Source organism: Stegostoma tigrinum, chromosome 8 (assembly GCF_030684315.1).
Source record: "Stegostoma tigrinum isolate sSteTig4 chromosome 8, sSteTig4.hap1, whole genome shotgun sequence".
NCBI lineage: Eukaryota > Metazoa > Chordata > Chondrichthyes > Orectolobiformes > Stegostomatidae > Stegostoma > Stegostoma tigrinum.
Genome location: NC_081361.1, coordinates 57,984,476 through 58,000,197, shown reverse-complemented (window position 1 = coordinate 58,000,197; position 15,722 = coordinate 57,984,476). Strand labels below are relative to the sequence as shown.

The window sequence follows — 15,722 nt, the reverse complement described above, 5'->3', positions numbered from 1 at the left end:
TGTGGCTGGTGATGGCTTACAGACTAAGGATCTTTAGGGAGTCTAGCAATTTGTATTTGTGGGTTTTTAAAAAATCAAAATGTTCTCCATTGTTGCAATTTTCTGCAATTATATAATTCTTTTGTGCTCAATTGTACATAAAAATTTTAAAGTCAAACATGTTTAAGTTTGAAGTGTTTATCCCAACAAATATTTCACTGCAATTTTAAAATATTGAATTATTGAAAGAATTGAATATTAATTATATATCAAATAAAAAAAATTGACAAAGTGAGATGAAATTAGAGCAACGTTTTCTTATAAATGATGCAATGGTAGTAAGGTAGTTTTAATTGTGAAACTTTTTCCAATCACACTGAAAGGAATACTTGAAAGTACAGGCCTAGAAAAAACTGTTGCATATCTGGCTTGTCCCAAATACAAATAAGTGTCACTCACTCAGTTCCCCCCATATTTATCCAATTCTTTCTTAAATTTATTTTACATACCACCTGCTTGCACAGGCAGTCTATTCCACACACTGTGCATGAATAAGTTAAACTTAAACTAGAGATATTCTTCTTCACTAGATGTACAGTGTGTACCAACAACTGACATGCTCAGTACAGATGTTAAACAAATGATCAAAAGTAGATACATATAATTATGTATAAAATATATATAATACAGTATACATTTACAAGGATTATATGTAATAGTTGAGCACAGGTCTCCCTGTCATCTTGATTTTAATTGTTCCATATAACCTTGATAGCATTTCTGACTACTTCTGTAACCCTGACAGTGGAATCTGTAGTCTTGCAACACTTCATTGGCATTAATTTTTGTGCTCCATAAGAATGGTATTTGTGAATGCGGAAAGCATAATCAGGTCTATCTTGAAATAATGTCTAGGTTACATCTGAATACAATAGTCAAACTTCTCTGGTCAGCTCATTTAACACAGGTAGCAATATTTCCAATAAAATAACACCGATCAGAAACTTTCGGCTCACGTTTATTTTTAAAAATAACGAAAGAAATGAGGAACACATCTTTGTCTCATAAAAATAGTACAACAGAACCATTAACAGGTTCGGCAAAAAAAAGTTACTTAATTAAACTGGTTGATTCATGCAACTGTTTGTACATCTTTTGTTCCAGTTAACAAATCTTACTGTTGGTTATCATGGTGAAGAATTTGATCGGGGTCTATAGGATACATCACAGCAACATTATCAGATTTCAAACTAAACACCCCATTAAAGTGAGTTACAATCAAAATATGCAGTCCACATTTGATCATCACATTGTTTTAATCATTTCTATAAGCAACAAATGTCAAAACACACCTTTTTGTAGGTTGCTTTTGTTCCACTAGTTGGAGAAAAATAAAGGAAAAAGCAGAAGGCAAAAGAAAAGTATTTTAAAGGAACTTCTAAATGAAAACCAGATGATACTGCATCTAAACTCTTATTCCATTTAAACTTGACTGTGAAGGAAGGATTCCCTTAACTCTTGAGCTCTATTTCAACCCAGTTTCCCTTTCCACAAACTGTTTGCACAGGCAGTGGGTCACAACAATACTGACAAGCTGAAGACAGCACTCGCATGAGTGCCCACTAATAAGCAAAGATCACCGTTTATCTAAGAGGTCAAATGCCTGGTGGCTGAGGTCACGACCTAAACAACTTAAGTCATGACCCTTACACGTGCCTGGACTGATGCCATTCTGACTGGGGTCAGTTGCTAATCACACAGGCTATAAATTAGATTGTGCCTCACACTTCTTCAAAAGAAAGTTTGCCCTCGTCAATGCAGTATCATTCTTGGTTGTCACTTGATGGCTGCGTGAGGCATTGGACTGACAGAGCGAATCAATGGGTAAAAAGAACTTGTCTGTTAACAAGCAAACAAAATAACAAGATAACTGGGTCATTTAGGACTGTTTAATCTACACTTGAATTGTATCATTTTACTAGAAAGGCTTTTCTCAAAAATTATTCACGATTAAGAACTTAGCAAACACTACATTACATTTTATCGGTCAAACTTTTAAAACCGAATTCTTTTAAATCTTGATAAAATGTAGTGATTATAATGTTCTCAGCTATCAATTCTCTGCATGATCACAATGGCCTGTTTCATACAAAGACTGATTTATAACATTATTGATAATTTTCCATTATACCCTACACAACTCTATCAGCCACTGCAACAATTCTGAAATAATCTGACGTACATAAAAATTGTCAAATATTTATTCCTCAGTCCCTGTGCTACAGTCCTTACTTTATTTCCACACGTCTTCCACAAAGGGAGTGTGCTTTTGAATATGTTTTTGAAATTGTCCTGCTGATCTGTAACAAGACCTCTAACATACCAAGCAAATAGAACATCAGGACAGGTGACATGAAACTAGTTGCTAGTGCTTACCATGTCATGGTTCTCTGAGTTATTCTAAGTTAAATTAACTGAAGTGCAAACAACCCGTGATTTCACATCCAAACAAATTCTAAAGTATTACAGTATAAGTAAACAGACGACAAAAATCGAAACATACTGAAGATCAGACTTTTATATTTTTAACAAAATACGTGTACCTCCAATATACCAGAAATACCGGGTCGCTTTCCGGAGATTGCTAAATCAGTTTTAACAACTATAAGAGGTCTATTAATAATAGACAAAGTAAAATATTTCCACACCCGAAATTGTTGCTCATCATGCATATTTAGCTACCTTGGTTTTTATACAGCTTTGTGTCATTTTCAAAAGGCTGAAGCACTGCTGAATAATTATTTAAATTTATTTAGACAATAGATTGAGAGAGATTATTTAACCACTCAATGCATTGAGCACTTGTTGAATTATTACAATTATCTACACTACATTTCAGAACTGAAAGCACCCCGTTTCAATTTTAGGAGAAAATTGTTGAATTTAATCTTAAAAATCTATCAGCGATACAATCGCTGGTCCCTAAAACATGGCGCTTAAGATCAGACTACAGGAAAGAGCAGAGCGTCAAGCGAAAAAAAAAGTGGCCACGTATTCCCATGTTGGCTTTGGCATGTTGGACAAAGCACTTTTTAGAGTTCATGCTTTCTGCCAACACTGGCAGCTGCTCAGTCCATTGAAAACTCCTGAACCTTCCAAGCAGGCCAAACAAGATCCAATAGATTTTTTGCACACAACTTTCAGTCAGCACCCAATTTAAAAATACATATTATTTCAAATATACTGCATACATTTTATTCCACTTATTTCAGTGAATGTGCGAGTACATTTTTGTTCTTCTTTCCACTTAATCCTGGTCTATTCCCCCACAACATAGTTTTAATAAGAAATATTGTGCAATATGGAGAATGTAATAGAACATATTTTTTAAAATCTTTTGACTGTTTTGGCGCGACAACCTTTAGCAGTTACCTCTGTCATTTCCAAAATCAATGGCCACAAAACTGACTCAGGTTTCTAGTCTGTCAAAGTGTTGCTGGCTTAGAAAAAAACAGAAGTGCCAAAGGTGGATGTAACAATCACAAAGAGAATTCCGAAATGCAAAATAGTTCTGAAAATAGAAAATTATCAAGGTAGAAATGAAGATTTTTAAATGATGTGAAAATTAAAGCTCTCCTTGTGCTTTTCCCCAATGTGTGATCTTGTGAAGATCAGTGATTTGCAGTGATAGGGTTGCAACAGGAATAAATGCAAGGCATTTACAATATTCGTCCATGTCAAAAGTGACCAAGACCCTAAGTGAACAGCTGAATTGTTTCCTGCCTTTACTTTGTTCAATGACTACAACCTGCATTCATACAAGGTACCTGCAAATACAAACATATTTGAAAAAGGACACAAGATCTCTATAAAGAAAGCCAGTGGAGAATGCCATATTCTGCATTACTTTGCCTCTGTAAGTAGTGTGTAGAATCCAGAGTTTGACACTTCACTTGGGCTGCAGACAATTTACAGCAATAAAGCTCTTAGTTCCTTTTTGCAGGTTGCCACTGCAACACCCAAGTTGACACAACTCTTGAACCAACATTCTGAGGCAATGACTAACCCCAATTTTTAAACCAACGATCAGGCTATTTCAGTTGTGTATCCTTTGTTTTGTATGTTAACACAATCCCACCAAAAATGCAGGGACTTCTTTTTAACACATAAACAAAATATACTTCCTGTAGGAATTTTCATCTTCCATCGCAGGCTGTGAAGGATGGGAGGAGGAAAGAAAGACAGAATGCTGATTTGATCCTAAAGAAAAAATTTTATGATGAAGGGCATGAGAAACACAACTGAAAGTTTAAGAACAGTTTTCAGATCCGGCCTGCTGTCACCAAATGCAATTATTACATAAAACAAACAGCAAAATTCCTGTTTAAAATCACAGTTTTTTTTTAATCAACTTGAGGCTGCACTTTGCAACAAGGCAGGGTCTAGATTATCTACAGGAGCATGCAGTAGAAAGTTACATTTACAGAAAAGGTATGCACACAAGACAACCATTACACAAGGTTAGCTTTAAGGTGAGGACACATGCAACACAACTGTTTCACAAGAACGAAGATCAAGTTTATCTTTATAAATAAAATTCTAAGAAACACTTCTGAAAAATGCACTTACCCGCTGCCTGCGCAAAGTATGCCAAATATAAATCGAGTTCCTTAACAGAAACTCCTATATGATGAGGCTGCACGCACAGCCCTGGGTTAGAGCACTGCGAGGACTTTACGAGTCGTTCACCATCAGTACTTTCGAGCGGAACACCTTTGAATAAAATCACCATAACCAGGTCCAGCCTCCAGACTTTGTCTGCTTGACGCAGACAGTCAATTCGCCGCATCTTGCCTTTCTGGTCTGGGTTTGAAAGCACACAGCAAGATGGTTTCTTCCCAGTGACTGAGAGCACAAAATCCTCTCGATACTCAGGTCGGATGTCTTTGCGCAGCTTTGCCAGAAGCCTGGATGCCCATTTTTGCTTCACTTCTTGTTTTTCACTCAGGAGTTCATCCTTCACCGCTCTTTCTTCCTCTTTTGACATGCGCTTCTCATGCTTCTTGAAGTATTTTCGTTTTCGGGCTTGCAAGTTGAACCATGTGTATGCAAAGGCTCGGACATGGGGCAGAAGTGCTTCAATGAAGGGATGGAATTCATCCTGCGGGAAAAAAGAAAACCAAGGGAGAAACAATAAGCAAAAATTAAGTTTCAACAAAAGAAGTAGCACTGCACTTGAACATTTATCAGAATTATTTTCCTGTTAGGCAAATACATACAAAAATTAAAAATCAAGACACATTTCATTGAAATAGTAGATTTAATTCAATACCATTGTATAGTCAGACCAGCGCAGTATTTTGTTCGAAGCTTGACTTAGAAAAATTTATGCCATGTACAGTGAGTATTCTTTGTGTAGAACAGTCAGAAAGATGCCGACAGCGTAACTGAAAGCACCCATGTAGGTAACGTCCAAAACACTTGCCAATATTCAAGACACTCCCTGCGTGTGCTCGGTTTGTTTATGAAGAGCTTTCCCAAAACAGTAGAGAGAAGGATGCCTCGACTAAAGCATGGGTGCTTTCATTAACCTTCGCCAGCTTTAAAAAAAAGCAGATCTCTTCACTCTCCGTCCCCAACCCTTTGCATGTGGTGTAGCCAGCATGAGCCCGCCTATTTGGCAAATTCCACACACTTGAATGCCAATCAACAGCTCGTACGAGGGGGCTTTGTGTAAAGCAAGAGAGGATAAACCCCCCCCTCCCACACCCCTTCACAAGATGGTTTCAAACACAGCAAGTCTGTACAGTCAGAAAAAAAATCTGCATATTCTTCATTGTGAATTCATGCTATTTTCTCAAGAAATGTCACGTTGAGCTGTGCCCTTGTGAAAAATAAAAATACTCAGACATTATTTGGAGTTCCAGCCTGGTGATGCCAAATAGGAAGTACAGAATACTTTATTAATAAGTAGTTTGTTTGTAATCCTTATTCAGTAACATGATAAAACACATCCTACCCACCCATCGCCATTCCATCAGTACAACATCCCACTCACCACTACCACCCCACCCACCCCACTCATGTACCAATACCAATATATACAAATACTGTAAATATAGATGAGAAACTGCAATCATGATAAACGATCAAAATCCAATTTTTAATTAATAATATTACAGTAACTCTGGCCAGATGATATGCAATTACCCAGTGATTTCAGCATAAACAACAACAAAGCAGATAGCCCAAGCTTTTTGCACATGGTTAAATACTTAAAGTGTTTAAAATATTACATGACATGTTGTTTTACTTGTACAATTAACAAGTCAAAACCAAGGATGTTGATAAACAACTAAATTTAGAATGGCGCAATTATACATAAAAAGCTACAAAAGAACAGGGAAAACATTTTCAGCACAACTACCATCTGTCTTTTTCTTTTGTTTAAACTAAATGTTGCATGAATTGTTTTTAAATAAAACAGGATAGCAAAACTTTTACAGTGAAAAACACAAAATGTTTGATTGAACAGCAGAAAAAAATTTGCTGGGAAGGTGTAAATTTTGCATTATATCTAATGAATGAGGTTGTGCATTTCCATTGTATGAACGATGCCATAGCTATACAGGCTGGAAGGGATTTTCCTTTATGAAATAAATTAATGAAAAAATGTTGCATTGGTGGGAACATTTAGAGGATTTTTAGATTAAAGTGAATTTTCATTTACCAACCTTTCTCCAGCCATACGACATCTGGCCTGTAATTCTTCAAGCTTAACTGAATTCCTTTACTACAATCATCTACACGTAGGTAACAATCTGTCCTGTAAAGGAGATTTTCAAACTGCCAAAACAAATAATGAAGCTCAAATTTATTAACTGTCTACCCTAAACAGATATATGCTTCCTTCTAGAGCATCTCAAAGGTTAGGGAGAGAAAGGACTGGATAATCCATTTCTTCCTGGGCAAAATTTAAAATCATTTTAACTATTTTTTTTAAAATTTGAAAACAGTATCAGATAGCCATTTCTTTTTTGCTTCACTCTAAACCCTTCATTGAAAGATTCCTTAAGTTAACCACTACCATATGGTTTAACTTGGTCAAAGTATAATAAAGTAGCATGAAAGTACAAATGTCTACTGATACTTTCACGTTATACCATTTTACTCCAGTGAATTCCAATTAATTTAATTCTGCACCAAAATGACTATCCTAAATATGGCACGAATTGCAAACTCTAGAATTCATTCCAAAGGTAAAGATTCACTCCCGATAGAGTGCATTTATGAAGTGAATATGGATGTAGTAGAGCTATGAATTAAAGCCTAGAGTCAGTATTTGACCTTGGCTGCATGTATGCATGGAACAAGGGATGCCAGTGTGGTGATACTATGTCACCACATTAGTGTCCTTTGCTGCGGCCTCCAGGTGCCCCAAGTCCAGATCTTATGTTGTAACTGCAGCAAAATTCAGAACTGTAAATCCACTCGCAGTAGAGAGGAATAAAGTAAAATATACAATAAATAAAAAGAAAATCTGAACAACAAATTTGAAAATATGAATTTTTTTTTTAAAAATAGTGACTTATTGACCTCAGAGAATTAGTGTTGTGGATGATCGTAAGAATTTAGCATTCAGAGTGAGGAGCTCTGTAATTTATTTTGCAGTCTTTTGGAAAATGTACATTTATGTTTTAATCCAGTCAGAAGTCGACCAGTTTCATAGATTCCTGCATCGACTTTATGTTGGAAATCATCCAACATACAGTTTTCCTGCTCCACCTCAGAGCTAATGCCGAAAAGAAGCTTTAAACTACTTTAGCCCATGTCAATCCTAAAATCTTCCCCATTGCTGACAGCTTTCCATCTCAATCTCAATGTGGAAGTAAGACACTTAACTTTTGCTGTTAAAAAAAATCAGATCATAGAAAACAAAGATAAGTTACATTAAGCTCAACTTTGCACTAATAAGAAACGTGCATTGGCTAGGAATTTTAGTTGCCATTATTAGTTTACGTTGCTGCAGTAATTCTGATTTCTACAATTCAAATGGGCATGAAAAGATTTGCATATTAAGCACCTGTAGCAATTAATTTAAGTTTCTTAAACTGAAAATAGTTTGGATTATAGGGGCCTATGAGGTGCAGACTGTATCAAACAGATCATTTGTTTAATTGCCCAATCAAGAAATAAACTATATTTTCTCAAAATTAATGCCTACTTTCCCTTTGCATTATTAGAAAGTAGGCCCCAAGTTTGAGCTGATTTCTAAATATTCTAAACATTTGGAGGCCAAACCACTTAGTTCCTTAAGTGACAATCAGTGAAGTTGTGGTTTTGTTGTGGGTCTATTTTCATTTAAACCTCAGCATTGCACTCCAGTGCAGCAAGCACGTCCTTCCTTTGGCACTGCCTCATCAATTAGTGTATACTGTATAAAATGAAGAAGCAAACAGAACAAGCACCAATTTTCTTTTAAGTGGTCAAAAACTATGCATACTTCCACTACGGCACTGACAATTAGACTACTTTATTGTTTACAAACAACTGTCTCTAGCGCTGAAAATCAAATTGCCCACTCGACACTATATAATGTTTGTTATTTTCTCACTTTTTATTGTTCATGTATTATGACGATACAGTGCACTTTTAGTTGGTTCCAGGTCGTTCTTATCATTTTGTCTGATTTTTTAAAAATTAATTAATTCTTCAAAGGAAATAACAAACAGAATCCATTTTAAAGAAGTTTGTAATGTTGAATTAAGCAACGACTGATTCAAACTCTCATATTCTAGTCTTTTTTTTTCTTAATAGGTATTTTTGACAGGACATTTCAATACCAACCTGTTTATTTCAGTGCAATGCAATAATAACTACATTAATTACGTCTTACCGAAATACAATTTTGCTTTTCTTCACATGGGGCATGACTTTTTTTTAAGAAAAGATAATTATAAAGTAGGTTGGTGAATGTGTGTGTCATTAAGAAATGCAGCAGGTTTGTGAAAAGGGTTGAAACTAAGGATCTCCATAACCAAATAACTTGCAGTTAACTACCCCATTACGTAAAAGGACATAAAACCAAAAATTACGCTGAAATGTAATAATCCTATATAACATTAGAAATTAGAGATTCTTGTGCAATAAATGGCTTAAAATGCTTTATATATACACTAATTACTTAAGATTCAGCAGAATTTATCTTAAACTTGTACTTCATTTTCGGATTATTGACTAATTCCCAATTTTCTACTTCACAGTGAAGCACAATAGCTTAACGTGGTTTCTCCTTTGAGTCAACAGGGAAGGCCAACTTCAGGAATATAAAAACCAACAGTTAGTTCAAGATGGACGCAATTACTTTTTGTTGCTGTTAAAAATGTCTCTAAGGCATAATCCGAATCTTATGGAATGGGAGTTTAATAGGTTAAAAAAGGTTATACAAAGATGTTCATGGTGCCCCCTCTCCCAAACAAAGAACTGCTTCAAGTAGATTCACAGAAACGTTGCAAAGATTGGTCATTGTTCATAAAGCTTTTAAAAAGTTTAAAATCACGTGCGAGGGTTTGTTTTTAAAACATAAGGCGAACATGCAAAGGTTAATTGAAATTCTACGGCGATACTGTGGGAATTAAGGTTCTTTACCGAAATCATTTTAATATATACTATCTAAAAATCAGCGATTCTGACTTCACTGTATAGGATGACTTTTGTACTGAACAGAATCCTGGTTAGTTAATCTCGCACGCTACAGAATGTAAAAAGGCGGATTTCGAAGCAAAATTCCGCTCTGGAAACTCGAGTGTGAAGAGAAGCACACTAGCAGCGCTTCCACGGGAAAAACCCCGACTTCTTCAATAATGCTTGAAGTAACGACGAAGGGACAGAGAGAAAAACACGCACAGCGAAGTAGAAAGCTTTACGGGCGCTAACAGAACGGTAATAACTTACCGAAAGCAATGACATTGCTGTAGAGTCGGGGGCGGGCGGAGACAAATCAAAATATTGAGGAGCTGGGAAAGGGAGCCGATCCCGTCCCAAACCACAGTGCCCGCAACCCCATCTGATCGGGCACTCTGGCGGGGAACTGTTGCCTAAAAGTTCAAGCTTGTCGCCCCCCCAGGGACAAAAAAAATGTCACTTAGATGTGTGGACAGTTCACACCTGACAGCATCACAGTGCCCCAAGATAGAGAAGAAAATTCAAACCCGCTGCCTTCCAAAATGTTGTGCAAAATCAGGTGTGTGTGTGTGTGTGTGTGTGTGTAGGGGGTTGGGGGGTGGAATCAAAAGAGAAACAACAGCAAAGCGAGCGCCGAACTTGCCGAAGATGATTGGGAAGGAGGTGCAATGTACTGAGGAAGGCAGCAGCGCGATTTTGTTATGCAAGATATTAACATGAAACTTGCGCGCACCGCTTGTTGTGAGTAAACTGTGTACCTTAGAGTCACAACAAAAGCGTGATTCCCCACCGCCTACTTCACCACAGTACCCCCCCAACACACACACATACACTCATTCCCCCTCCCTCCTGCTCACCCCCCCCACAAGAAAAGCAGCGATCGTAACACTTTGCTGCCTGCGAAATGTCCCGAAGTACGCTCAGCACCTCTTTAGAAAGCCGCTCTTGCAAAATGTGTGGCTTTATCCCAGATTTGTTTCTGTTTTCCAAAAAAAAATGCAGTCAGAAAAATAATAAATATTAATACGTATCCGCCATTAGCCATGTGCCTCAGAGGGGGCAGATCGCGGAACCCAGGCACTGATCTGAGAGACAGGAGGTATTTCAATAAAAGAGGGGAAAAAAAAGTTTAATATATTAAAAAAGAAGCAGGATGGACTCTAAAGGGATACAAATGTTGCAGAAATGTATCCTACCTGGGTGAGACAGAGCGGAGAGTACATTATTGTGGCGGTGCTGGTGGTGGTGAGAGGAAAAGCCGGCTTTCACATTTCAGTCTCGAACTGAAGCCAGCTCTCTTCTCCATCCTGAACTTTAACCCCGCCTTTAGTTAGTATATAGTCTACATCCCAACTCTCCGTGGCTCATTCTGACAGTCCAGGCAGTGCTCCTCTCGCGCGCGCACACACACCTTCCCCGCCCTCTCTCTCATACACCTTTTAGCATTTGTTATTTTTTTAAATCTATATATGTATATATCAGCCCGTTCTCGGCTTGCTTTCTTACAGCAGCGGTCTCTGTCTCTCTGGTTGTATGTGAGATGGGAGAGAGAGAGAGAGAGAGAGAGGAAAAATTCACACTTATGAGCTGGCTGTCAGTGAAGCGAAGCCCGCTCTCCAGCTTTCCTCCGCCCGATGGGAGACTACACCCTTCCCCGGCCGCAGCTCTCGGCCTGCAGCTCCATCGATCCTTCCTGAATTTTTACACAACCCTGGGTTCTCTCTCTCTCTCTCTCTCTCTCAGTTCACCCTCCCTACAGCAGCAAGCCAGCTCCTTGCGTCAACACCCTGAGCAAATGCAGCAGCAGAACTCTGGCAGCAAGCGGCGCCTATAAATAAATGTGGATGCCTACTCTCAACTTGGACTTGAACGTGAGAAAGACCCCCAAGTGCCCAGATCTCTTATCAAGCTAGAAAAGGAATACTTCAGTCATCGTGAATATTACGTATTTCTTTTAATTTTAAAAGGAAAGTCACCCTGCAAGTTTGAGGTAAATAAATATGGAGTGTTTTGTTGCCTTAAAGCAAATCATTTGTCACACTGGTTTCCCTGCAAAAGTTAGTTGGGAATGCGAATTGAGATTTTTTTTTCATTCTTTCCCCACACCGGTTAAGTCTATTTAAATAAGGCAAGATGATGATTTGTAGCTTTGGCGCCTTTTTAAACAAGGGTAAATTGCAATACATAAGTAAGAATCATGTGGCTGAGTATTGGGTTTTTTTTCCCACATCGCGTCACTTAGGCGAATGTCACGTCCACGGCTTCTCCGCCCGGCTGCTGCCGCTCATTGTTTGACATTTTCCCTGCTGCCTGCGCTAGTGACCCAGATGTAACACACTGAATGGGGAAGGACCAGCCTGCCAGCGCGCATGTACCCTTCCTGCAACGCACTCTGGGCCTTGTAGTTTTTGCTCCAGTGCAATGCGCGCCTCTATTAGAATAATTGACCAGTAGTGGCTCATACCACAACGTGGAGCAAACAGCACATCGTAAGTGTTCAGTTTTAAGATTTTCTCTGTAATTTTCCATACGTATTTCGAGGGAAATGTGCACGCTTTCTGAAATACCCTTTTTTCTTCCCATGCACTTAGCGCACCAATTACTCGCATTAAGGTCTTAGATCTGTTGAAAAACGGGGTGCCTTGGCATCTTGATGCAATGGTCGAGACAATTAGGGCGAGTGAATGGGGCACAGCTCCAAAGTAAAAGCACAAAGCGAAACCAGAATTGAAATACAGGACAAATGAAAATGTACGACACGAGGTTAGAAGCTCAGCACAAGAATAAATATTCCAACATGTTGCAACCAAAACCGGGCTTGTTAATCTTAGGCTTTTCGCCGCGTCAGCAATTTAGCAATAACCTGATCATAACAACAGCACAGATACCTCTCAATGTATGTTCAATAATTCCTAATTAAACAGTGCAAAACTTTCTGTTGTAGGTTTAAGCATCTGAATTAGTTTACATTAGCCAATTGTACATCAACATTATATTCTGTCCAGTATCTCTCGGGCTATTGGTTAAATTAAACCTGGTGTTCTAAAGTACCTATTGTGAAGTTTTTTTTATTTTGATAGGTCAACACATGTATTGTATTTTCAAAGTACTTTGGGGTACCCTTAGCTAATAAAAGTTATTTCATTCTAGTGGTACTACACTGCATAGTACAGAACATATTTCTCAAACTGTATTTTAAGAATGTTAAAATCACGCATAGTCTGGGACGGTCAGTAAAATGAAATATGCCTGCTTTCCAGCAGCGGAACAGCAGCATATGCAAAGTGTTTCATTTCAGTGAAGGCACGCCACCTTCCTTAGATACCATAATAATGTGCATGTTGTGTAGTCAATCATATATATGTCAACGCAAAACAGATTAATTGTTCTATTAGATTATAGAATACTACTCCACTCACTATACTCATGAATCATTCCGACGACTAGAATGCCAACAGTGCGGAAACAGGCCATTCGGCCCAGCCAGTTACACTAATCTCCGAAGAGCATCTTGTGTTCCCCTTGGTTAATCCAACGAACCTGAATTTCCCTGGATATTATGGGCAGTTTACAATGGCCAATCCATCTAACCTGCACGTCCTTGGGCTGTAAGAGGAAACCCAGGCAGACACGGGTCGAATATGCAAACCACCCAGACAGTCGCCCGAAGGTGGTATTGAACCCGGGTCCCTGATGCTGCAAGGCAGAGGGCTGAGCCACTGTGCCGCCCGTTTCAAGCAGCATTATACGAGGTAGTCAATTATTTTGAGAAGAAACAATCCCTCGAATTCATATACAACAGAAGACCTTCCGGCTATGGGTCGCGTATTTGGGCGTCATAACTCATTTAGAATCTCATGAAATCAATTTATCTGAAAAAGAGTGCAGCAATTCTTATCTAAATATTTCAAAGATTTCGACAGTCCCATCCCTCCTCCCTCCCCCACCCCCTGAATGCAGAGGAAGACATCTACTGTATTGCTTTGCTCGCACTATAAATTCTTGCTCTTTTAAATCCTGGCCTGCCAAAACTTAATACATGAGCAACATTCATGCGAGCCCATTCGAAGGGATGCCGCCAAATAGTTTAATTGTATGTATATTGTATATAATTGCAAACGTTATATATAATTGAATAAAAATGCCAGCTTTCATCATTGATCAATACCTCCTGGGATTTGGATTGATTCCGTGAAAAGTGCTCTAACGTCGCTGAGCATTATTATAGTTACAATACATATGAACACAACTTTTAAGGACGAGTTCTTCATATAAAAGGCATTTTAGTGTGTTTTGTCAAACAATTGAAAACATATCATAACACATTTTAAAAGGCACAAAACATTATGCAAATAATATACAATCTCCCATTGAACGTCCTTCGTAAATACTCATTAATCCTGCTGTACTGTACATATCTGAACTACAGTTCCCAAGATACGCTTGCAACGACCTGCCTTTCCATCTACACCTAATTTGAGAGCGGAAGCCTCGCCTTTCTACGTATTGATTGGCGCAGTGCAGCGTTGAGGATATCAATGGAAGTTTCGATTGGTAGAGACGGTTGCCTATCACATTGGGTCAAGTTCACGTCTCTAGTTCGGCTGACCGTCAGAAGAAAAGATCTTGAGACTGAGTCACACGTCTCGAGACAGCGAGTACGCAACGTTATTTTTTGACCCCCTCTTGGATGAGGCAAGCAACGGAGGAAATTTGCCAAGCTCAGCGCTTTCCAAGCTCACAGCAGCAGCTCATTCTTGGCGCAATAATTGACATATTCCATATGGACACAAACTGGAACAGGCGTGAATTTTTTTTAAAAATCCTACTATCAAATAATCAGTCTGCAGCAATATTAAATACACTTCAAATATCCCTGCTAAATCTTATTTTGCATACAAGTTTATCTCTTAAAATCATAATTTTAAAAACGTCATTATGTATCACGTACCATTGCCATGTAAAGAGTACGTGAGAAACTTTAAATTGTTCAGACGTTTAGCTTCATTTGTTGTCGCCTTTTTTGTTGCTTTTTTTGGTTTTAATATGTAAACTAGGAACCGTTGCAAACCGGAAGCGAAACCATGCAAAAGCCGCTGCAAAAAAAAGTCGGCGAAAGATGTCTGAGTTTTTTTTTTGTTTCCAAAGAAGAAGCCCCTTTGAAAGCGTTCCAAGATCACTCCAGCTCCCTGGCTCAGTGTTAATGGCGAAAGAGCACTTTTGGTGGAGCGCCCTAAGAAGTTGTATCGATTTGCAGCACTCACTGTTTATTTCCGCATCGGTATTTGCATAGAAACCACGCACAGAGGCGACCGCACGTCCGTCCAATCGGCTTTCAGAATCCCGGGAGACGTGAGTGGCGCGAGTGTCTGGCCTGGGATTGCACTCCCGGGCTCCGGTTCTGTCGTCGCACTGATACATGCAGGCTGCACCGGCTGAAGCTTCTCTCATGTTAAATGTATATGCAGAAGGCGTTTGTAGTCGGCTGTGATTTTTTTTCTCTCTCTGTAGCAAGCTTAGGTAAGCAAATGTGAAAGACGATTGCTTTCTTTGTTAAAGGGCAAATATGTGTATTTCTCAATCCTATCATCTCCTAACAAGGTTGACCTCGCCTTTTTACCTATTTTGTTTAGTTTTTAAGAGACATATTCCATCAGTGCAGTATATATTTGCATAACTGTTTCTTTTAAAAAAACTCATGGCTATCACTGCATTTAAAACATGCAGCTGCTTTCTAGGCCGTGAAATTTTAGTGGCGCATAATGAACATTGTACGATTTGTAAAGTGGTTTTCATGAAGAAAATTATCTCCAGACTGCTGTAATCAAATGGCAATAGTTGCTACGGAAAATAAAGAAAAATGTGGTTTGTTTAACATCGATCCTCAGAGAAAGGGAGTTTTGTTTTAATTTGAAATAAACAATTTTTTTAACCTTGCCCGTTTTATGTGTGAACACCATTGCCTTTGAAAACTAATTATAAAACAACACTTTAACTTTCGTAACACTGAGTGATCTAATAAATTATTCAATAAAGATCGTGTTTTCAAAGAACTTTGT

At 38.4% G+C, this 15,722-nt stretch overlaps 1 protein-coding gene across 20 annotated transcripts in view; it reads right to left on the bottom strand.

The window, feature by feature from the left end:
- The window catches only part of nfia (nuclear factor I/A), a 738,669-nt gene that overhangs the window by 480,339 nt on the left and 242,608 nt on the right, over positions 1–15,722 (bottom strand). For 8 of the 20 annotated variants that reach the window (XM_048539762.2, XM_059647912.1, XM_048539775.2 and 5 more), the window contains exon 2: positions 4,609–5,140. In XM_048539762.2, the coding sequence (XP_048395719.1) occupies positions 4,609–5,140 (532 nt within the window). Of the gene's footprint in view, positions 1–4,608; positions 5,141–5,311; positions 5,611–9,933; positions 10,325–10,859; positions 11,471–14,614; positions 14,944–15,722 lie in introns of those variants that run through there. The other 12 variants (XM_048539763.2, XM_048539770.2, XM_048539778.2 and 9 more) reach the window with 6 other exon arrangements.